This window comes from Hemiscyllium ocellatum, chromosome 3, assembly GCF_020745735.1.
Source record: "Hemiscyllium ocellatum isolate sHemOce1 chromosome 3, sHemOce1.pat.X.cur, whole genome shotgun sequence".
Classification (NCBI taxonomy): domain Eukaryota; kingdom Metazoa; phylum Chordata; class Chondrichthyes; order Orectolobiformes; family Hemiscylliidae; genus Hemiscyllium; species Hemiscyllium ocellatum.
The window spans coordinates 29,649,537-29,672,922 of NC_083403.1; the positions used below are offsets into that span (position 1 = coordinate 29,649,537).

General features: G+C 40.4%; 1 protein-coding gene across 2 annotated transcripts in view; it reads right to left on the minus strand.

Moving 5' to 3' along the window:
• Window positions 1-23,386, minus strand: part of fig4a (FIG4 phosphoinositide 5-phosphatase a) — a 122,806-nt gene that overhangs the window by 22,777 nt on the left and 76,643 nt on the right. For both annotated transcript variants that reach the window (XM_060849256.1, XM_060849248.1), the window contains exons 16-19: window positions 17,819-17,985; window positions 14,901-15,039; window positions 6,395-6,453; window positions 494-644 (exon numbers count right to left, since the gene is read on the minus strand). In XM_060849256.1, coding sequence (XP_060705239.1) covers window positions 494-644; window positions 6,395-6,453; window positions 14,901-15,039; window positions 17,819-17,985 — 516 coding nt within the window. The remainder of the gene's footprint in view (window positions 1-493; window positions 645-6,394; window positions 6,454-14,900; window positions 15,040-17,818; window positions 17,986-23,386) is intronic.

Here is a 23,386-nt window from a genome sequence, read left to right on the forward strand (position 1 = left end):
TCACTGGTAGTATTTCAACTTCTTCAGGTTGGTGTCTCATTTTTAGACATGACTGTGCTGCACCTGACTCCTCTTTGAACTCCCAGATTTAGTCTATTGACTTGATGGCAATAAGATGAGTGAGGGAAATGATGCGAGTAATTAGGATTGAATACAATTCTGTGGTTACTGAATGCCCACAGCAGCCCATTGATATGCATTTTGGATACTTGCAAAACAAAAAGCTTTGACTAAATATCTTTTTCACTAGCCCTTAACATATAAAGGGGCTATTTCCTAAAGTGGCACAAATATTACTTAGGTGTTGACATATCACACAGGTAACAAATTCATCTTGAAAGATGCATCAAATATCAATAGTAAGGCGCTCAGGAGGTTCTTCTTAAACTCTCTTAAAACAAAGTGGCTAAAACTAGTTTCAAAATAAATTTTCATTGCTATTTAAGCATGTAGTAGAGAAGGAGATAGCTAAGGAAGAAAAAAGATTACATACTTGGCTGAATTTGTCATTGTTAGGCAAAATGCATCATCGAAACAACTCAGTTCATAAGGCCTGAAGAATTCTGTGTATACATCTATTTCTTCATCAGATTTATTCAACTTTTTCACGACTGTCAGCTTTTTAAGATTCTCGGTACAAGGAACTAAAGGGATGAATAGAAACAAAAATATTTTATTAGTTTTTGAGTTTAGTAGATTGTTCATATTAAAATGGTGTAGTAACATAATTGAAATATTTTAGCCTGCAGTTTTAAAATGTATATTGGTGTAAATTTTACAAATACAGCAGGGATACTTAATTGAATCAAGGAACGTTTACAAAGTTTGATTCAAGACAACCACGTCTCACTGTTTAAGATGTACAGATGAGATGCTGTACCTTTCTTAAGTGTTGCAGTTATTTCACTTATTAGCAGTGGCATTTATTATGAAACACATCAACATTACAAACCAACTTTTCTACAGAATATTACTGATCAAACTATTTCCTTATTCTGAATGTGGTTAAGTGCACTAAGGGAGGTGATGACATACTGGCAATATCACTGGACTGGCAAACCAGAGGTCCGGGCTTATGAACTAGAACTTGAATCCTACCATGGCAGATGATGAAATTTTGATTTTAATACACAAGTCTGGCTCATATAAAAGGTCAATTTTGACTTGACTGGAGTTTTGGGGGCATGTCGAATTGAAGAAATCGTAATCTTTTTGCAGAAATCTAGATTTCTTTATATTTCAGTTAAGATTTAACTGAAACTTAATTTTTTAAATTAAGAGTCTGGATCTTAAGCAGCAATATATAAATTATCCACTGTGATGCAGCTGTCGGTAGTTAACTCAGAACTAGTTTGAACTGTTTTATGCAACTGGGATTCAACTCTCTCTTTAGTTTTGGAACATGTGAATATAGCACCTCAGTTCAACTTAGCACTGAATGAAGTTAGAACAATGCTGGAAGTTTAATGAATTAAGGAAGTTAGGACAAGGAGTCCTTTCCTCATCTGAAGTTTTGCACTCTGAAAGAATTGGAACTTACTCTTACCCTTAAGTATCCACAGGAGAAAGAATTCATTTGTGATGAAGGGGAATTTCTATTCTCAATTCTTCAGATAATAGTAAATAGTACTCAAAGAATCTTTAAATCAGAAATCTCATAATATTTAAGCAGTACTTAGATATTCACTTGTGTTTCCATAACCCATGAGCAATGGGTGAAGAGTTGAGATGCATTGTTGGGGAGATGGCACCCTGTACATTTTGGACAGGACTACACTTCTTGCAGGGTACTTTGGAAAAGGTTCAAACTAAGCAGGGGTGTAAAATCATGAAAAAATGATGGAGGATTACCATGGTGCACAAAATAGCATGAGAGACAGAACTAGCACTAGAATGGAGAATACAATGTTAAAAGGTAGATTTAGAATAGGAAATAATAATATTATAAACCATGGCTACAATGCATGTATCTGAATGTACAGAGTATAATTAACAAGTTACAGGTGCAAATTGCCATGTGAAATTAGAACATTGTGGCTGTAAGAGATTTGACTCAAAGAATGGTGAGACCTAGTGTTCAATATTCCTGGATAAGACATTCAAGAAAGATAGGAAAGAAGGAAAAGGTGGCTGTATTAGTTAAGGATCATAAGGTGGAAGTCCAGTTTTGGACTGGGGTGGACACATTCAGAAGTCTCATAGCATTAAGTTATAGTCCAACAGGTTTATTGGAAATCACAAGCTTTCGGACTGTTGAACCAGCAGTGCTCTGAAAGCTTGTGATTTCAAATAAACCTGCTGGACAATTACCTGGTGTCATGTGACATCTGACTTAGTTAAGGATGGTGGTGCAGTGCTAAAGAAAAAGAATGCCCTAGAGGCTTTTAGAACACATCGACTGGGCTAGAGTTAAAATATTTTTAAAAAGTCTAATTCCTTCAGAACAGTTTATAGTCCACCAACTAGTGAGAAAGATGTAGAGGAACAAACTTGCAATGGAATTAGAGATATAAATATTATAGGGTAGTTGCAATGAGGATCCCTAATTATCTGGTAGTGTGAAGAGCAGAGAGGACATGCGATCCTGGAATACGTCCAGGATATATCACTTTTACAACAGTTGTTCAGAACAATGTGAAATGAGGCACCTCTGGACCTGTTTCTTGGGAATGAGGTGGGTTATGTAGATTAAGTATCATTGGGGGTATATTTAGAGGATAATGATCATCGTATCAAAAGGATTGGGATTACAGTGGAAAAGAGCAATGAACAATCTGGGAGAAAACAGAGCTGGGCAGATAGACAGGAACCAAAGGACAATGACATGGATTCACAATGGAAATGTGATAAGACCATAAGACATAGGAGTGGAAGTAAGGCCAATTGGCCCATCGAGTCCAGTTTGCCATTTAATCATGGCTGATGGGCATTTCAACTCCACTTACTGCACTCTCCCCATTACCCTTAATTCCTTACGAGATCAAGAATTTATCAAACTTTGCCTCGAAGACATTTAATGCCCCAGCCTCAACTGCGCTCCGTGGCAATGAATTCCACAGGCCCACCATTCTCTGGCTGAAGAAATGTCTCATTTCCATTTTAAATTGGCCGCCTCTAATTCCAAGTTCCCATGAGTCCTAGTATCCCCGCCTAACAGAAACAACTTTCCAGTGTCCACCCTTTCTAAGCCATGCATTATCTTGTCAGTTTCTATTAGATCTCCCCTCAACCTTCTAAACTCTAATGAATACAACCCCAGGATTCTCAGCCGTTCATCGTATGTTAGGCCTACCATTCCAGGGATAATCTGTGTGAATTGCCGCTGGACATGCTCTAATGCCAGTAAGTCCTTCCTGAGGTGCGGTATTCTAAATGGGGCCTAACTAGAGCTTTATAAAGTCTCAGAAGCACATCGTTGTTTTTATATTCCAACCCTCTTGAAATAAATGACAACATGACATTCGCTTTCTTTATCATAGGCTCAACCTGTAAGTCAATCTTTAGAGAATCCTGGACTAGCACTCCCACATCCCTTTGAATTTCTGCTTTAAGAATTTTTTCACCATTTAGAAAATAGTCCATGCCTGTATTCTTTTTTCCAAAGTGCAAGACCTTGCATTTGTTCACACTGAATTTCATCAGCCATTTCCTGGATCACTAACCTAAATGGTCTAAGTCTTTCTGAAGCCTCCTCAGTACTATCTGCCTGTCCACCTAACTTTGTATATAAAAAAAATGCCCCAGTCCCTTCATCAACCAACTCCACTGCACCATAGCTGAAAACTTCAACTTCCCCCTCCTACTCCATCAAGGACATGCTGGTCCTGGGCCTCCTCAACCGCCAAACCATTACCACCTGACACCTGGGAGAGGAATGCCTCATTCTGCCTTGGGACCTTGCAACCATATGGGATAAACGTGGATTTCAACAGGTTCCTCATTCCCACTCCCCCCACATTATTCCAGTCCCAATCTTCCGATTCAGCACTGCCGTTTGGACCTGGCCATCACTCCCCTCTCTGACCTATCACCTTCTCCCTCACCTTCATTCACCTATCGCTTTCTCAGCTACCTTCCCCCAAGCCTCACCCACCTCCCATTTATCGCTCAGCCCCGACCCACAAGCCTCATTCCTGATGAAGGGCTTATGCCCAAAATGTCGATTCTCCTGCTCCTCAGATGCTGCCTGACCTGCTGTGCTTTTCCAGCACGACATTCTCAACTCTGATCTCCAGCATCTGCAGTCCTCACTTTCTTATACTTTATAGGAAGGATGGTAGAGACAGGATAGGGAACGACAGACCCCTAAGTCTAACATCAATGATGGGAACTACTAGAGAAAATAGTGAGAAAAGAACATTGATCCCCATTAAGAGAGGCAAGGTTTAATCAAAGATAGTCAGCATGGCTTTGTCAAAGGGAGAAATCAAAAAAATCTGGTGGAATTTTGAGGAAGTGACTAAGTATTTGAATGAAGTTAGGGCAATCAATGTAGTTTATATGGATCTCAGCAAGGCCTTTGACAAGGTTCGACATGGGAGATTGATAAAGAAGGTAAAAACATATGGGATCTAGGGTAACAAAGCAAGATGGATCCGAAAATTTGCCTAATGAGGGCAGTGGTGGAAAGCTGGTTGTGTGATTGGCGCTTGATAATTTTAAAGTGAAAGGTAGGAGGTTTAAGAGAGGATTTGAGGAAAACCTTTTTCACCCAGAGGCTCATGGAATCTTGAATGCACTGCCTGGAAGGGTAGTTAAGGCAGGAAACTTCATAAGTTTCAAAAAGTACTTGGATGAGCATGAAATGTCACACTATTTGAGGTTATGGGGCCAGTATAGGTAGCTGCATATATTGGGTAATACAAACGTGATGGGCTGAAGAACCACTTCTATGCTGTATAATTTTAGTGTAAAAAATGAGGTCTGCAGATGCTGGAGATCAGAGCTGAAAATGTGTTGCTGGTTAAAGCACAGCAGGTTAGGCAGCATCCAAGGAACAGGAAATTCGACGTTTCGGGCATAAGCCCTTCATCAAGAAATGATGAAGGGCTTATGCCCGAAACGTCGAATTTCTTGTTCCTTGGATGCTGCCTACCTGCTGTGCTTTAACCAGCAACACATTTTCAGCTGTATAATTTTAGTATTTGGATGTAGTCATTATGTATTCCTTCAAAAAGTAAAAATAAAGCAACCTAACCCAAAAGTCCCAGACATCACCATGCCAACATGGAAAAACACTCAGGTATGTCCTGTCCACAAAAAAAGGTCAACTCTAATGTAGTCAATTACCACCCTTCAATCTACTCTTGATCATAGCCAAATGATAGAAGGGATTATTGATAGTGCTATCACATAGCACTGGCAAAGGAATAACCTGCTCACCAATACTCAGTTTTGATCCATCAGGGCCACTTTGCTCTTGACCTCTTTACAGCTTTGGTCAAAACATGAACAAGACAGTTGTTTTACAGAGATGAGGGACAAACAACACTCAAGCTTGGCCCATTCCAGCAAGAAGGCAGACTAGGTTTGGGGCAGCACGGTGGCTCAGTGGTTAGCACTGCTATTTCACAGCGCCAGGGACCCAGGTTTGATTCCAACATTGGGCAACTGAATGGATGGAGTTTGCACATTCTCCCCCTGTCTGCGTGGGTTTCCTCTGGGTGGTTTGGTTTCCTCCCGCAGTCCAAAGATGTACAATTCAGGTGAATTGGCCATGCTAAATTGCCCATAGTGTTTAATCACAGGGAAATGGGTCTGGGTGGGTAACTCTTCAGAGGGTCAGTGTGTAAATGTTGGGCTGAAGGGCCTGTTTCCATCCTGTAGGGAATCTAATCTAATCTACTTAGTTGGTACCCCATTCATGAATTTCAAAATTCATCCACGCACCACTGATGCACAATGACAGCACCATCAACAAAGTGCATTGTAATAACTAATTCAGATTTCTTCAAAAGCATCTTATCAGTTTAAATTTTAAAAAATGCTGGCAACACTGCAAAAATGCAGTTCTCCTCTGAGCCCCATACTATCTTAGTATCTCCACTGTCGCTTGATCAAAAATCCTGGAACTTCATTCCTAGCAGCAGAGCTTTGTAGCTACACTCTGAGGACTTCAGTAGTTTAGAAAGTCAGACCACCACCTTCTCCGGGGCAATTAGGGATGGGTAATAAATGCTGACCTTGCCTGCAACAATAGCCCTAAATAAATAAAGCAATACACTAATACATTCCGATTAATATAATCACCACTCTGGAATGCCCCAAACAGTTAAGTGCTGTAAATAAAGTTTATAATATTTTTTTGACACATCATCAAATTCGTCACATCTTTCTTAAAAATACTTTAAAATTTAGAGTATCCAAATTGAAGTTAACATGCAAATTTTCATACCTTCATCATAAGGTAATGGTAAATGGTTTAGTATCTCTGGTGTCCACCAATGGGTATAACTACAAGAAATGCAAAAGAATTTCTAAAAATTTATGATATTTGATTTAGAATACACAAATATCTTGCTTATAAACAAAAGTAAATTACACACAGTTTACAATAGATTCAGATGAAAAGTAACAGAATGGACAGGAAGTAGAGTATAAAATAGATTACAACAAGTAGCAAATAAAGATACTGACAAAAGATCAGAAGCAGTATTCCACAAGGATCAATAATTGTTCAAATGTATAAATATATGGTGGACTTTAGAATCAGAGCTATAATTTCAACATTATATTAAAAGTGCATTACATCTGACTAAATTAAGGAAGACTAGAAAAATAAAAGAGAGCATTAATAAATTTTCATGTTGGGTGTGCAAATGGCTCAAGACTTATAATATAAATGCTCAACTGGTAGTAGTAACGAAAGGAGGCCACATAGGCCATTTCTGAAGAGTTTAAATAGTATAGAGCATTGAACAAATGTCAGGTGTGGATTTACAAATCACTGAAAGTAGCAATAGTGTAACAAGACATAAAAACAAAAAACACAAAATCGTTTCAGTAGAGATAGGACTAAAAGGCAGCATAGTATTGTGTTATACCCAACAAGAACTGTAAAAAGTTCTACACTCCACATTAAAAGAAGGATAATATACACTAATAACAATAAAAGATGTACAGGTTTCATGACAAAATGGTGAGGTTTTAACTATCAGCAAAGACTGAATGAGCTCATTTGTCTCAGTATCTGAAATGTTGCAATGGTACTGCAAGTTGCACAATCATTCCCACTTCTGACATGATGATGGAAAGAATTTCACTGACTGAAGCCGTTGAAGGTGGTCGCACCTAGAAGACAACCCTGAAGAATCCCTGCAGTGATGGCCTGGGGCTGAGATGATTGAGCTTCAAAAGCCACAACAGTTTTCCTTTGTGTTAGGTCTGACTCCAACCAGTAGAGAGTTTGACCTCTCACTTACAAAGCAGTGAATACATGGTCAGAGAAAGAAACCTGCACTGCTGTCTGACACAGCAGTGAATCTGCACAGTTACTTCTTTTGCTGTTTGAGTTCATGTGTCTCTGGACATCGGACTGCGACATCCACAGCTGACCTTGGAGGAACCTGTTTGGGAGAGCTAACAGTGCAGGAACAGATAAGTGCATAGTTTTTAAAGTGTAACCATGCTGTAAATCTACAATAGGGAGTAGAGTGAACTCTTTCTTGATTATATGTTTTATTGAGATCTGCCTCTTGATTAAATTTTAAAAATATAAACCATAAGCACTAATTTAGCCTTGAGCAGTTTTTTTTAAAGAGCAATAAGACAGTGCTAATTTCTGGATCTAGAGTGTGAAAAAACAAACGTGGCCTTTAATAGAGTGATGTGCTCTTTCTGTCAGATGTGGGAGTTTAGGGAGAGTTTCCATGTTACTGATGATTATGTCTACAGGAAATGTCTTTAGCTGCAAATCCTATCAGATTGCATGGATCAGTTAGAGTGGCAGTTAGAGGCGATAAGAAATTTTCAGGAGCTGGGGGTGTGATACATGGCAGTTACAAGAAGGGAGAAAAGTCACAGAAACACCAGGAAAGATAAGAGAGGTAGGCAAGTAGTGCAGGAACCTCCTGCGCAGGTTTCCTCTGGGTGTTCCGGTTTCGTCCCACAATCCAAAAATGTGCAGGTTAGGTGAATTGGCCATGCTAAATTGCCCATAGTGTTAGGTGAAGGGGCAAATATAGGGGAATGGGTCTGGGTGGGATGTGCTTCGGCGGATCAGTGTAGACTTATTGGACCCAAAGGGCCTGTTTCCACACTCTAATCTAATCTCATCAATCTAATCTATCCCCATTGTTAGAGGCAAAGCCAGACCACTCGAAACATGCTTAAGCAGGCAGCTCAGACCATAACTTTGCAACTTGTTTCGGTAACTATACAGTTAAAATTACCTGGATTAAGTTTGCTAGGTTGACTGCTAGATTTCAAAACAGTCTAACATTTATTCACAAAATAACACAATGATACACAATGAACAGAATAAAGAATGTCCACAGAACTCAACCAATCCAACTAATAATGCTGTTCCCAATATACACAACAGTCTCAATAAACAAACTCCCTTTAAAAATCAATATAAATGGTACACATTCTTACAGGTTGAAGTTGAAGGGCATAAAGAGAGAGGGAGTTTCCACACAGCTCCCTGCTGAACTTCCAACGATTTCAAGATTGAACCAAAACTGTTCAGCTCAACAAGAGAGCTGACCACTGTCCTTTCTTTATACAGGTCACTTCTAAAACATGACCACTTTGGCCTGTTTACATATAAACAAATGGCCTCTCAAAATCCTTTTTATCTCCATACCAAACCAGACCGATCGGAGCCTGGCCTGGTTTATTAACCCTCTGAAAAAGATCAAGAACAGAGTATCCTTGAACCAAGGAACAGTTTTTTTTAGGTAAAAAAGGAACTAGCTTTGTGACACCATCTCAAACAAGTATGCTGTTCTGAAAAATGTAGGGGGTGATGGACTCTCAAGGGAATGTAGCATGAAAAGCCAAGTTTCTGGATCCAAGAATGGCTGTAATGTAATGAGGGGTATGTCAAGTTCCAAGCAATTCATTTGTGATGTTCTCAAAAGGGGAGAGGGACCAGCAGGAGGTCGTTGTACACATTAGAATTAACGACATAGGAAGGGAAAAGAATGAGATTCTGAAGGGAGAATATAGAAAGTTAGGCAGGAATTCAAAAAGGAAGGTCATCAAAAGGTAGTAATATCTGGATTATTCCCAGAGCTACAAGCTAGTGAGGGTAGGAAAAGGAGGATACAGCAGGTTAATATGTGGCTAAGGAGCTGGTGGAAGGGAGAAGGGCTCACATTTTTGAATCACTGGAATCTCTTTTGGGGTCGAAGTGGCCTGTACAAGGAGGACAGATTGGACTTGAGTTGGAAGGGAAATAACACACTGGCAGGAAGACTTCTCAGAGCTGCTCAGGAGGATTTAAACTATTAAGGTGGCGGGAGGGGGGTGGGTGGGACATAGGGAGATGGTGAGGAAAGAAATCAATCTGAGCCTAGTACAGTTGGGAAAAAGGACCAAGTCAAACAGTTAGGGCAGGCAGGAACAGAGCAGACAACAAGGTGGAATGATAAATTAAACTACATTTATTTTAATGCAAGAGGCCGAATGGGGAAGGCAGATGAACTCAGGGCATGGTTAAGAACATGGGATTGGGATATCATAGCAATTACAGAAACGTAGCTCAGGGATGGACAGGACTGGCAGCTTAATGTTTCAGGATACAAATGCTATAGTAAGGATAGAGAGCGGGGCAAGAGAGGAGGGTGAGTGGTGTTTTTGATATCGGATACCATTATGGCTGTGCTTATAGAGGATATTCCTGGGAATACATCCAGGGAGGTTATTTGGGTGAAACTGAGATATAAGTAAGGAATTATCACCTTATTGGGATCGTATTATAGATTCTCCCAATAGTCAGCAGGAAATTGAGAAACAAATTTGTAAGTAGATTTCAATTATCTGTAAGAATAATAGGGTGGTTATGGTAGAAGATTTTAACTTTTCAAATATTGACTGGGACTGCCGTAGTGTTCAGGGTATAGATGGAGAGGAATTTGTTAAATGTTTTACAAGACAATTTTCTGATTCAGTATGTGGATGTACCTACTAGAAAAGCTGCTAAATCTGACCTCTTCTTGGGAAGATAAGGCAGGGCAGGTGATAGGGTGTCAGTTGGGGAGCACTTTGGAGCCAGCGACCGTAATTCTATTAGTTTTAAAATAGTGATGGAAAAGGTTTAGACCAGATCTGAAAGTTGAAGTTCTAAATTGGAGGAAGGTCAATTTTGATGGTATTAGGCGAGAACTTTCAAAAATTAATTGGGGACAGATGTTCACAGATAAAAGGACAGCTGGAAAATGGGAAGCCTTTGAAAAATAAGATAAGGAGTCCAGAGACAGTATATTGTTAGGGTGAAAAGCAAGGCAGGTCAGTGTCGGGAATGCTGGATGACTAGAGAAATTGAGGTTTTGGTTGAAAAAAGGAAGCAAATGTCATGTATAAATAGCAGAGATCAAGTGAATCCTTAGAAGAGTATAAAGGCAGTAGGAGCATACTTAAGAGGGAACTCAGGAAGGCAAAAAGGTGACATGAGGCAGCTTTGGCAAATAGGGTTTAGGAGAATCCAAAGAGATTCTATAAATAAAAGGGTAACTAGGGAGAGAAAATGGTCTAGAGTCTGGCTCTGGAAAAGCACAACAGGTCAGGCAGCATCTGAGGAGTAAGAGAATTGACATTTCAGGCATATAGCCTTCATCAGGAATAAGCCTTTGTGCCTGAAAAGTTGATTCTCCTACTCCTCTGATCTGCTGTGCTTTTCCAGCACCACACTCTCAACTCTGATCTCCAGCATCTGCAGTCCTCACTTTCTCCTTGAGAAAAGGGCCTCTCAAAGATCAGCAAGGCAGCCTGCATGTGGAATTGCAGGAGATGGGGACGTGTTAAACGAGTACTCTGCATCCATGTTTACTATGGAGAAGGATATTGAAGATATAGAATGTGGAGAAATAGATGGCAACATCTTGAAAAATGTCCATATTACAGATGAGGTAGTGTTAGATGTCTTAAAACGCATAAAAGTGGGCAAATCACCAGGACTAAATTAGGTGTACCCTAGAACTCTGTGGGAAGGTAGGGAAGCAATTGCTGGGCCCCTTGCTGAGATATTTGTATCATCGATAATCATAGGTGAGGTGCCAGAAGACTGGAGGTTGGCTAATGTGGTACCACTACTTAAGAAAAGTGGTGAGGAAAAGCCATGGAACTATAGACCGGTGAGCCTCACATTGGTAGGGGGCACATTGTTGGAGGAAATCCTGAGGGACAGGATGGACATATATTTGGAAAGGCAAGGGCTGATTAGGACTAGTTAACATGGCTTTGTGTATGGAAAATCATGTCTCACTAACTTGATTGAGTTTTTTGAAGAAGTAACAAAGAGGATTGATGAGGGCAGAGTGATACGTATGATCTACATGGACTTCAGTTAGGTGGTCGACAAAGCTCCTCATGGGAGACTATTAGCAAGGTTAGATCACATGGAATACAGGGAGAACTAGCTATTTGGACACAGATCTGGCTCGAAGGTAGAAGACAGAGTTTGTTGGTGGAAGGTTGCCTTTCAGACTGGAAGCATGTGATCAGAGGTGCACCACAAGGATCGGTGTTGGGTCCACTGCTTTTCGGTATTTATACAGATGATTTGGATGTAAACATAGGAGGTATGGTTAGTACGTTTGCAGCTGACACCAAAATTGGGGGTGTAGTGGACAGTGAAAAAGATTACCTCAGAGTACAAAGGGATCTTAATCAGATGGGCCAATGGGCCGAGGAGTGGCAAATGGAGTTAAATTTAGATAAATATGAGGTGCTGTACTTTAGAAAGGCAAATCAGAGCAGGACTTATACACTTAATGGTAACGCCCTGATTGTGAAGAAAGAGACCTGGAGTGCAGATTCATAGTTCCTTGAAAGTGGAGTCACAGGTAGATAGGACAGTGAAGGAGGCATTTGGTATCCTTTCCTTTGTTCGTCAGAGCATTGAGTATAAACAGTTGGGAGGTCATGTTGCAGCTGCACAGGACACTGGTTCGGCCACTGTTGGAATATTGTATTCAATTCTGGTCTCCTGGCTGTGGGAAGGTTGTTGTGAAACTTGAAAGGGTTCAGAAAAGATTTACAAGGATTTTGTCAAGGTTGCAGGGTTTGAGCTATAGGCAGAGGTTGAATAGGCTGGGGCTGTTTTCCCTGGAGCATCAGAGGCTGAAGGGTGACCTTACAGAGGTTTATAAAATGATGAGGAGCATGGTTAGGGTAAATAGACAAGGTCTTTTCCCTGAGGTGGGGGAGTCCAGCACAAGAGGGTATAGGTTTAGGGCAAAAATTTAAAAGGGATCTAAGGGGGAACTTTTTCACACAGAGCATGGTGAGTGTATGGAATGAGCAGCCAGAGAAAATAGTGCAGGCTGGTACAATTACAACCTTGAAAAGGTTAGTGGATGGATATACAAATGGAAAGGTTTTAGAGGGATATGGGCCAAGTGTCAGCAAATGGGACTAGATTAGGTTAGGATATCTGGTTGGCATAGACAAGTTGGACTGAAGGGTTTGTTTCCATGCTATACATCTCTATGACTCAATGACTTCAGATTTGCTAGGAGTCCTGCGGCAACACTTGGTCAAATGTGGTCTTAACGTCAAGACCAGTCACCATTACTTCACCTCTGAAATTCAGCACTGTTGTCCATTTGTGGTTCAAGGATGCAATGAGGTCAGAAGCCAAGTGGCCTTGGGGAAACCAAAATGAGCACCAGTGAGCTGGTTATTCCCTTGCTTGATTGCATTATCAATGGCACCTTTCATGACTTTGCTGATGGAGTTTAATCTGATAAAGCGGTATTTGGCTAAGTTGGATTTGTCCTGGATGTACATGGGCAATTTTTCACATGCCATTAGATACCAGGAGTTGTATTGTACTGGAATAGTTTGGCTAGGGCTGTGGCAAGTTCTGAAGAACAGGTCTTTAATTATACAGTCAGAATGTTGTCAGTCTCAGTGCCCTTAGCCAGGTGAGTGAATCAAATTGATTGAAGTCTGGCATCTGAGATAGTGGGGACTTCCAGAGGGTGCAAAGTTGGATCACTTACTCTGCACTTCTGACTAATAGATAGATATAATTTTTCAGCTTTGTTTTTTTCAGTGATATGCAGGGCTCACACGTGGTTGTGGATGAGGATATCTGTGGTGTCTTGAACTACAGGGAGTTGTTTGATTGTCCACCAACAATCACAAACTGGATACTGAAGAATTGTGTGATTCTTTAGTTATATGTTCCCTTAGCCCAGTCTACTGCATGCAGACTCAATTATTTGGTAAACAAGTGGCTGTGTGTTGTCATTTCACCAAGTTGACACCTCACTTTTAGGAATACCTGTTGTTGTTCCTAGCAGGGTCTCTGCATTCTTCATCGAGTGAGTGTGGATTTGCGTGCTTGATGGCAACAGTGGAGTTGGGGATATGGTCCATAATTAAGAGTTTTTATTTCATAATTCTTATCTTTGTAGGTGATACCAGCAATGTCAGCATTTGTTGGCTATCACTAAATGATGTTCTAAGTGATTTCAGAGGGCAGGTAAGAGTCAATTCACATCATTCAGAGTTTGGAATCACATGTAGGGCAAACCAGGTAACGACATCAGATTGTCTTCCCTGAAGGACACTAGTGAAACTAGATGGGCTTTTCTAATCAACAGCTTCATTGTTGTCATTAGACTAGCTTCTAACCCCAGATTTCTTATTAAATTCAAATTTCACTATTTGTCATGTTGGGATTCAAACCCATATCCTCAGGATATGAGCTTGGCGTTCTGGATTATGAGTCTAGTGAAACAAACACTGCACCACTGTCTTTCCTTGGTAATTGAATCTAGCTGGATCTGTCAAAGTTTGTCCCATTTCACATGGTGGTAGTGTCACAAAACATAATGGAAGGTATCTTAAGTATGAAGAGGGAGGGTGAGGTAATGAATTTGGGGGTGGGCAGGGTGAGTGGTTGACAGGTGGGAGGTTGGGGTGCATCAGTAACAGCAGGGGGAGAGCAAATAGTAAGAGATAGAGGGTGACGGGGGAAGGATGAGCAGATATGAGAGGGAGGCTCAGCAAATGAATGCATATTAGGAACGGAAAGAGAGCATGTGAGAACACATTAGGGAGACAGAGAGAGCATGAGATTGTCTGAGAGTGAAGGAGGACTGCAAGATTCATGTGAAGGTGAGTGTGCTTGTGCTAAACAGGGGGAGAGAGATTACACATATGCAAGTGAAGTGGAGGGAGAAAGCACTGGGAGGGGGAGGTGTGAGAGAGAGGAAATGTGAGGGGCAGAAGGCAAATGCGCATCTGAGAGAGAGGGGGCAATGCACACCTGCGAGAAATGGAGGCAATGCACAAGAGGTGGTCCTTTCACGACAGAGGGATGTGTGCGCAAAGAGGGGATGCCCATGTGAATGGGAAAGGGTTAACAGGGTCTGAACCCTGAGACAGTGAGTGAGCTGGACACACACACATCCCATTCCCCTTCAAATCTTCTCTTCTCAGAATGCTCTCTGTAAACCAGCCTGAGAGAGGAGGCAATGCACACCTGTGAGAGTTAATTTTGCTTACTTTTTAATTACCATTTTTACCAACTACTCATTTACTTAAATTATCTATTGATTGCTTTGATTAATTTTTTTGAAATTCGTGTTTACTGGTGCGCCTGATTTTGTTTCTCATCAACCATCCCCCAACCTCAGAAAGAAGTTGAAATGTTGCTGCTTCACCCTCCCAAACTCCCCCTTCCACAACTTGCAAAAAGATCGGATATCCCTGTTATACACCACCTTCTCTTGGGACACAACAGTTCCATTGTGTTCTTGTGATGCAAGTAATAGTCAGTCGGAAGTTCCCAAAGATGAAATTTTCCTTCGCTTGGCTGGAAGACTCCAAGAAACAAATTTATAGCGTCCTGTCTATCAGCATCTATAACATTAAAAAAAATCTGTTAAACACAAAATAAAAAACTTACATATTTCAATAGATATTTGATGTTTTAGATGGGATAGAATTTTCCATAATATATAGCATTAAGTATTTAACTTACACTTGTCTTAGACATCTGTCACTGTGGAAAAGGGCTATGAGGGAAGCATTTGGTAAAATAGTCCCAAGCCACACACCAGTCAATCACAATCTCCTTATGATTTGGAGATGCCAGTGTTGGACTGGGGTGTACAAAGTTAAAAATCACACAACACCAGGTTATAGTCCAACAGGTTTAATTGGAAGCCACAGAATTCATAGCAAAAATTTACAGTGCGATGTAACTGAAATTATACATTGAAAAATACTTTGATTGTCTGTTGAGTCTTTCGTCTGTTTGAATACCATGATAGTTTCACTTCTTTCATGTATAAATCACAAAACCTTTTCTTTACAAGGTGCGTTCTCCAGTTAGCTATAACAATGGGTGATAGCCCCAGTGTTCTCTGTCTATGCCATGATGTTGAGATTGTTATCTCACTTTTTAGATTAGAATCAGAGTTTTACAGGAATTCATGCCGTTTTTGAGCAAAGTACAATGTAACTCTACAAGTACAAATTCACCGCACAAAATATATGTGTGCACGAAGGTCTGTGTGCGTGTGTCTGTCTGGGCTGGAGGTTGTGAGTGTGAGTGAGTGTGTGAGTGAATGAGAGAGAGAGAGAGTGAGAGAGAAAGAGGTGTGTGGTGAGGGGGTGCATGTGTGAATGTGGGAGTGTGTGTGCGTGTCTGGTGTGGGGAGTTGTACTTATAGAGTTACATTGTACTTTGCTCAAAAACTGCATGGATTCACGTAAAACTCTGTTATCTCACTTTTTAGATTAGAATCAATCTGAACATCATGGCATAGACAGAGAACACAGGGGGCTATTACCCATTGTTACAGCTAACTGGAGAATGCACCTTGTAAAGAAAAAGTTTTGTGATTTACACATGAAAGAAGTGAAACTATCATGGTATTCAAACAGATGAAAGACTCAACAGACAATCAAGGCATTTTTCAATGTATAATTTCAGTTACATCACACTAAGTTTTTGCTATAAATTCTGTGTCTTAGGATTGAGTTCTCCACTATCACTGATGAAGGAGCGACGTTCCAAAAGCTAGGTGTGCCTCCAATTAAACCTGTTGGACTATAACCTGGTGCTGTGTGATTTTTAACTTTGTACAATCTCCTTAGTGAGTCTGATGGCTCAGTTGGCTGGATGGCTATTTTGCGAGTGCAAGATGCCAACAACATGGGTTCAATTCCGTCATTGCTGAGGTTTTACCATGACCGGCTCTCCCTCTCAACCTCTCCCCTGGCCTGAAACATAGTGACTCTCAGGTTAAACCACCAGTCATCTCACTCTAATAACAGAACAGTCCTATGGTCTGGTAATACTATAGAAGATGTCTTGCCTTCATTGGTCTCACCTCATGATGATGCAACTAAGATTAAAAACTTAATTTTAATATCCAATACCAACACCAACCTTCAACCTCTTCATCACTTCCATTAAATAAAGGTTTGGAGTCAACATTTCCTCAAAATAGACACTGGGAATATTAAAACCATTGTTTAACTGTTCTTGTAATGAACTCCACTCCCTTGAAACATTAACTTTCCTATTGCAAGCTCAGTGATCTAGAGATTGTTTCCAATCCCACATTTTATCCATTACAAAGATGATGACAATAAAAACACACAACTCAGATTTATTATATAGTTACTGCTCCACTTTGAAAACAGTGATCTCTCAGTGAGATGGACATGATCCTCTTTTCAAGATTTGACACTGGCCTTACTGGAAGTGCCATTATAGAAAGTCACAGTTAGAAAGCAGCTAGGCAACAGGGGGATTTATAAACAACCAAGTTCTTTTTTAAAAAGAGAATTGTTTCAGGAGTCAATGAACTTTGGAAAGAATGGAAGCAGGAAGCAGGGTCTTAACTATGAATATGCAAAACAGATGTCAGGACAGTTTGTGTCATGAACCCAGCTTCTTTGAGGAAGGGTAAATCATTTTGATTTTCATTAAGGTGATGGTGGTGGTGTTTATGAACATATGGAATAGAAGCAAAAGTAGAACACTTGGTCCCTCAAGACTGCTAAGCCATTAATGGAATTATGGCTGATCAGATTGTGATTTTAATATACCCTAATAGATTTATGTTAGGCAGGGAAATCAAAAGATATCAAAACCCACTGGCCTGTGACCAGTGGAGTGCCACAAGGGTCGGTGCTGGGTCCACTACGTTTTGTCAACTACATAAATGATTTGGATGTGAGCATAAGAGGTATAGTTAGTAAGTTTGCAGATGACACCAAAATTGGAAGTGTAGTGAACAGCGAAGAGGGTTACCTCAGATTACAACAGGATTTTGACCAGATGGGCCAAGGGGCTGAGAAGTGGCAAACGAAGTTTAATTCAGATAAATGCTAGGTTCTGCATTTTGGGAAAGCAAATCTTAGCAGGACTTATACACTTAATGGTAAGGTCCTACGGAATGTTGCTGAGCAAAGAGATCTTGGAGTGCAAGTTCATTGCTCCTTGAAAGTGGCAAAAACTTTCAGTGGCAATGGATGTAGACATATAATGTAATGCATGCACAAAGAAAAATTCATAAAAATCTTTTCGCAGCTCAAGCACAATATCAGGATTGCATCAGAGTATACTTTTGAGAAGCTTAACATGTTACAAAATGTTTAAAACATTATAAAAGTCATAGATTACCTGAAAATGCATTACTGTAGTACCTAGAAAGTGTTTGCATGATGTCCTTAGAATGTTGTGTCCATGGTGCAATCTTCCTGTAGGTTTTCACCCGATGTACTAACTGTGAACCTCCATATTGCAAAGATAGTGTATCACCATGATCTTCATACAGTTCTTCAAATAATCTACCATGAAATTAATTTAACAGTAATTTTACTTTCTTTACTAAGGTGTAAAAATAAGAACATCTTGAAGTTCAAGTTTGCATTTTGAATATTTTAGTTTTACTTGCATGCCCATCCAGTTCTCCCACCAGTCTCCCTCCTGTTGTACCATACAAAACACCTCAAAGAGATTTAAATGCTAGCAATTAAAAAATCTCTCACACTAAGCCACAGGAAGAAACATCAAGGCAGGATAGCTGAAAGAGTAGGTTTTTAAAGAGAAGAGGAGATGTGTAGGGAGGAGATTTCATTGCTGGGAGTGGGAAGCTGCAGAAAGTATGGTTATCAGAGGTAGAGAGGTCAGAATTGGAGATTGTGCAAGAATCCAGAATTGGCCGGATGTAGAGATAAGTTGTATGAGTGAAGGAAATAATAGTGATAGGGAAGGGATGAAGCCTTTTTGAGATTTGAAATCAAAGATGAGGATTTTAAAAGCATGACTGCACAAGGAGCCACAGAAAGTCAGCTAGCACGGGGTAATGGGGAAAGAAAAAAGGGTATGGAGTTTTGGATGACTATAAATTGACATAAGATAGAATTTGGGAGACTGGATAGAAGAGCACTGGAACATTCAAGGCTTTGGCAACAGCGTATGGTCTCAGCAGCAGATGACCGGAGATAGGATTGAAATAGGGTTATGTTATGGAGATTTCAATTTAGAGATGGAGCATGTGCATGACTGGGAGCTCAACTTAGATTCAAACAAACCAATAAGGTCAAATGTCTAGACTCAGCTTCAGGCAATTGCCATGGTAATAGATGTAAACAACGGTCAGGAAATGGACTTTGTAGCATGAACCAAAGACAGATCCAATCCTAGTCTTTAGGTGGAGGCAGTTTCTGTTCATCCAATATTGGATACCAGCCACACAGTGTGGCAAATCACAGAATGGTGAGGTTGAATGAGCTAGCAGTGAAAAAGAGTTCAGAGTCATCATGATACCCTCAGAACTTGATGATGTGCTCTGTGATGTCACAGAGAGACAGCATATGAATACAAAAGCAAAAGGGTCAAGGTTTGATTCTTGGTGATCCCAGAGGCTATGGCCTCACACTGGTAACATGAGTCACTACAGATAATTGTCAAATCAGTTGGTTAAATAGTAATGATGAAACCAGACAAGGGGATTTCCACCCAAGTGGACAATGGATGGGAGATGTTAGAAGACGATAATATAGTCAAAATATGATGAAAGCTACAAACAAATTCAGAAGATTAGATAATTTATCAATCATAAAGTATTAAGTTGTGACTTTCAGAATGACTGTTTCAGTGCTGTGGGAGGAGGCAGAAATCCAAGACCCTCATACACAGGTAGTGCAGAAGTCCCCTAAGTTCTAGCTCACAAATTGGTTTTCCAAATTGGAAGCTGATGAAAGAACTGTTTCCTTTGGGGAGTGCAGAAAGAACCATGCTTAAAGCACTTGACTAAAGAAGGGGAGGGAGAAACAATAGTCGTAGCAGATTCATTAGTTACGGGAGCAGACAACATTTCTGAGGCTGCAGACATGACTCCAGGATGCTGTGCTTCTTCTCTAGGGCCAGAGCTTACTGAACAACTTGCCCTTTCAAGACAGAGTCATGGAAATATACAGCACAGAAACATACCCTTGGGTCCAACTCATCCATGCTGACCAGATATCCCAACCCAATCTAGTCCACCTGCCAGCACCCAGCCCATATCCCTCCAAACCCTTCCTATTCATAAACACATCCAGATGCCTTTTAAATGTTGCAATTGTACTAGACTTCTCCTCTAGCAGCTCATTCCACATACGCACCACCCTCTGCGTGAAAAGGTTGCCCCTTAGGTCTCTATTTTATCATTCCCTTCTCACCCTCTAGTTCTGGACTCCTCCACCCCAGGGAAAAGACTGTCTATTTACCCTATCCATGCCTCTCATGATTTTATAAATCTTTATAAGGTTACCCCTCAGCCTCCGACGCTCCAGGGAAAACAGCCCTAGCCTATTCAACCTCGCCCTATAGCTCAAATCCTCCAACTCTAGCAACATCTTTGTAAATCTTTTCCAAACTCTTTCAAGTTTCACAACATCCTTCCGATAAGGAGACCAGAACTGCACGCAATATTCCAAAAGTGGCCTAACCAACCCCCACCCTCCTCTCATTTATCTCTCCACTCTGTAGGCACTCTGCCTCTATTCCTGATGAAGGGCTTTTGCCCGAAACGTCGATTTTCCTGCTCCTCGGATGCTGCCTGACTTGCTGTGCTTTTCCAGCACCACTCTAATCTGGATTCCAGCATCTTCTGTCCTTGTTTTTACCTAACCAATGTCCTGTACAGCCAGGACATGATCTCCCAAATCCTGTACTCAATACTCTGACCAATACAGGAAAGCATACTAAATGCCTTCCTATCGTATATACCTGTGACTCTACTGTCAAGGAGCTATGAACCTGCACTCCAAGGTCTCTTTGTTCAGCAACGCTGCCTAGGACTTTACCATTAAGTGTATAAGTCCTGCTAAGATTTGCTTTCCCAAAATGCACCACCTCACATTTATCTAAATTAAACTCCTTCTGTCACACCTCAGCCACATGGCTCATCTGATCACGATCCCGTTGTAATCAGAGGTAACCTTCTTTGCTGTCCACTACACCTCCAATTTTGATGTCACCTGCAAACTTATTAACTATTCCTCTTAAGTTCACATCCAAATCATTTATATAAATGACGAAAAGTAATGGACTCAGCATCAACCCTTGTGACACTCCACTGGTCACAGGCCTCCAATCTGAAAAACAACCATCCACTACCACCCTCTGTCTTCTACCTTTCATCCAGTTCTGTAGTCAAATAGCTAGTTCTCTCTGTATTCCATGAAATCTAACCTTGCTAATCAATCTCCCATGGGGAACCTTGTTGAACGCCTTACTGAAGTTCACATAGATCCTGAAAGGGCCAAGTGATAAGACAGAAGTCGTGTTACTCATTAGTACTAACTATATAGGTATAATAAAAAATGAGGTATTGCATCAAGAATTCAGGGAATTTGGCACTCCATTAAAAAAGCAGGTCCTCAAAAGGTTGTAATCTCTGGATAATTCTTGGTGCCACATGCTAGTTAATACTAGGTAAAGGTATGCATGGAGCACAAAACTGCATCAGACAGATATGAATATCCAATACTAACATGTTTTTGCAGCAGCATGGAGGAGTTGGAGGCTGGAAAACAGTAAATGTGTGTTTCTTCCAAAATTGCAGTTCCAATTCTAGGGCACGCATTTAAAAAAACCCTCAACAAAAACTAGCTGATTAACAAGATTGGCTTCATCCTTGATGTAGAAATCCTGGACAGGGTGCAGCTCAGGAGCAGATAGATTGGGGGTGGGGGGAGGGTGTGGGGAGCCGGGAATGGTGTCTCAGGGTTTACACATCAGTTTGTTGGACCCGGAGGAAACACCTCTGACTCCTATGCATGTTGCAATTACACTTAACTAATCAATCTGTCCTTTCTCATCTTTTTTTACCTACTAGATTCACTGGGTCTTGAGAAATTTGGCCAACACTGATTACAAATAGAAAAGCTGCAAAACTGAAGAAATGTACTGTCTGAAAAGGTTTCAATAATCGATTTGTCTCCTGAGAGTGGATGCATTTCCTGTCTTTGTCCCACACTTTAAAACTGGAACTGGACAAATTCAAGACATTTTGGGATATGATTTCAGGCTATTATACAAACATACAAATCAAGAGTAAGCTGTTCAGCCCCTCAAACCTGTTCTGTCACAATCAGATCGTGGCTGATAGTAATCTCAAATCCAAATTCTCAGCTACTGAAATAAACTTTTAGGACCTTGCTCAACAAGAATTAATCTACTTTTGCTGTTACATTTTCAAGGTTCAGCTTTCACCAGTTGCAGGAAGAAGCTCCAAAGACTCAAATCCCAATCTGAAATGGGTGACTCCTGATTTTTAAACAGTGAACCTTAGTTCTAGAATCTCTCTTAAGAGGAAACATCCTCTCCATATCTACCCTGCTTAGACTCTTCAGGAGTTTATATATTTCAATCAGTGTTCTAAAGTGCACTGGATACAAGTCTAGTTGTCAAACCTTTCTTCACAAAACATCCCATCCATTCCACAGACCACAGAATAGTACAGTGCAAGAACAGGCCTTATGGCTATGGTAACCACAATACTACGCTAAACCAAATTCCATCAGCTTGCACGTGGTTTGTAATCCCCCATTCCCTGGCTGTTTATGTGTCTACCAAAATGCCTCTTAAACATTGCTATCGTATCTGATTCGATCATTGCCTCTAGCAGCGCATTACAAGCACATAGCATTCTCTGCATAAAAAAAACTACCTTGCACATTTCCTTCAAATTTTCCTGCTTCTCAACTTAAAACATTTGCCTCCTAGTATTTGACATTTCCAAGTGAGAAAAAGAATGAACACCTTTTTAACTATCCACAACTCCACCAATTTTCATGTTTTTTCTGCAAACTTATTAACTGGAACACCTACATTTTTATCCAAATCATTTAGACATGTTACAAACTAGGAGGTCCCAGCACTGAACCTTGTGGAATACCAAAGATCAAAGACCTTCTGTCAGAAAAAACATCCCTCTACAACTACCTTCTGTCTTCTATGACCAAGCCAATTTTGCATCCACCTTACCAATTCACTGTGAATCCCAAGTGGCTTAATCTTCTGGAGCAGCATACCATGAATGACCTGGTCAAATGCTTTAGTAAAGTCCATGCAGATAATAACCACTGCCCTACCTTCAATCAGCTTCATCACTTCCTCAAAAAAACTCAATCAAATTGGAGAGAAATTTGGGAAGCGACAGCTCCCTGACAAAAAAGCCAGGCTGACAATCATTAATTAGTCCATTCTTTTCCAAATGTGAGTAAGTGTTGTTTCTAACAATCTTCTCCAATAATTCACCTGCCACTGATGTAAGGCTAACTGGCCTATAATTTCCTGGATGATTCCTGTTGCTCAGATATTGGCCCAGTAAACAGTTTCTGGACTAATTCCTTTCTTAAATAAGGTGACCCAGATTGTGAACAGTATGCCATGTGTCTTACCAGTGACCTGGTAAGCATAATCTCTCTACTTTCGTATTCAGTTCTCCATGAGGTAACTTTCAATACTGTTAGTTTTCCCAATTAGTTGTTGTCCATGATCCAAACTTTTGTGACTCATGCAGGAGGAAATCCATTTTCTTCTGCAATCTGATCATTGAGATATTGCTTTTTAAAAACAAAAATGCCCAGATAAAATAACAACTTCACATTTTCCCACATTATACTTCATTTGCTATATTTGTCTGTTCACTTAATCAATCTAGATCTTTTTGTAATTTCAAACTATCCAGACTAA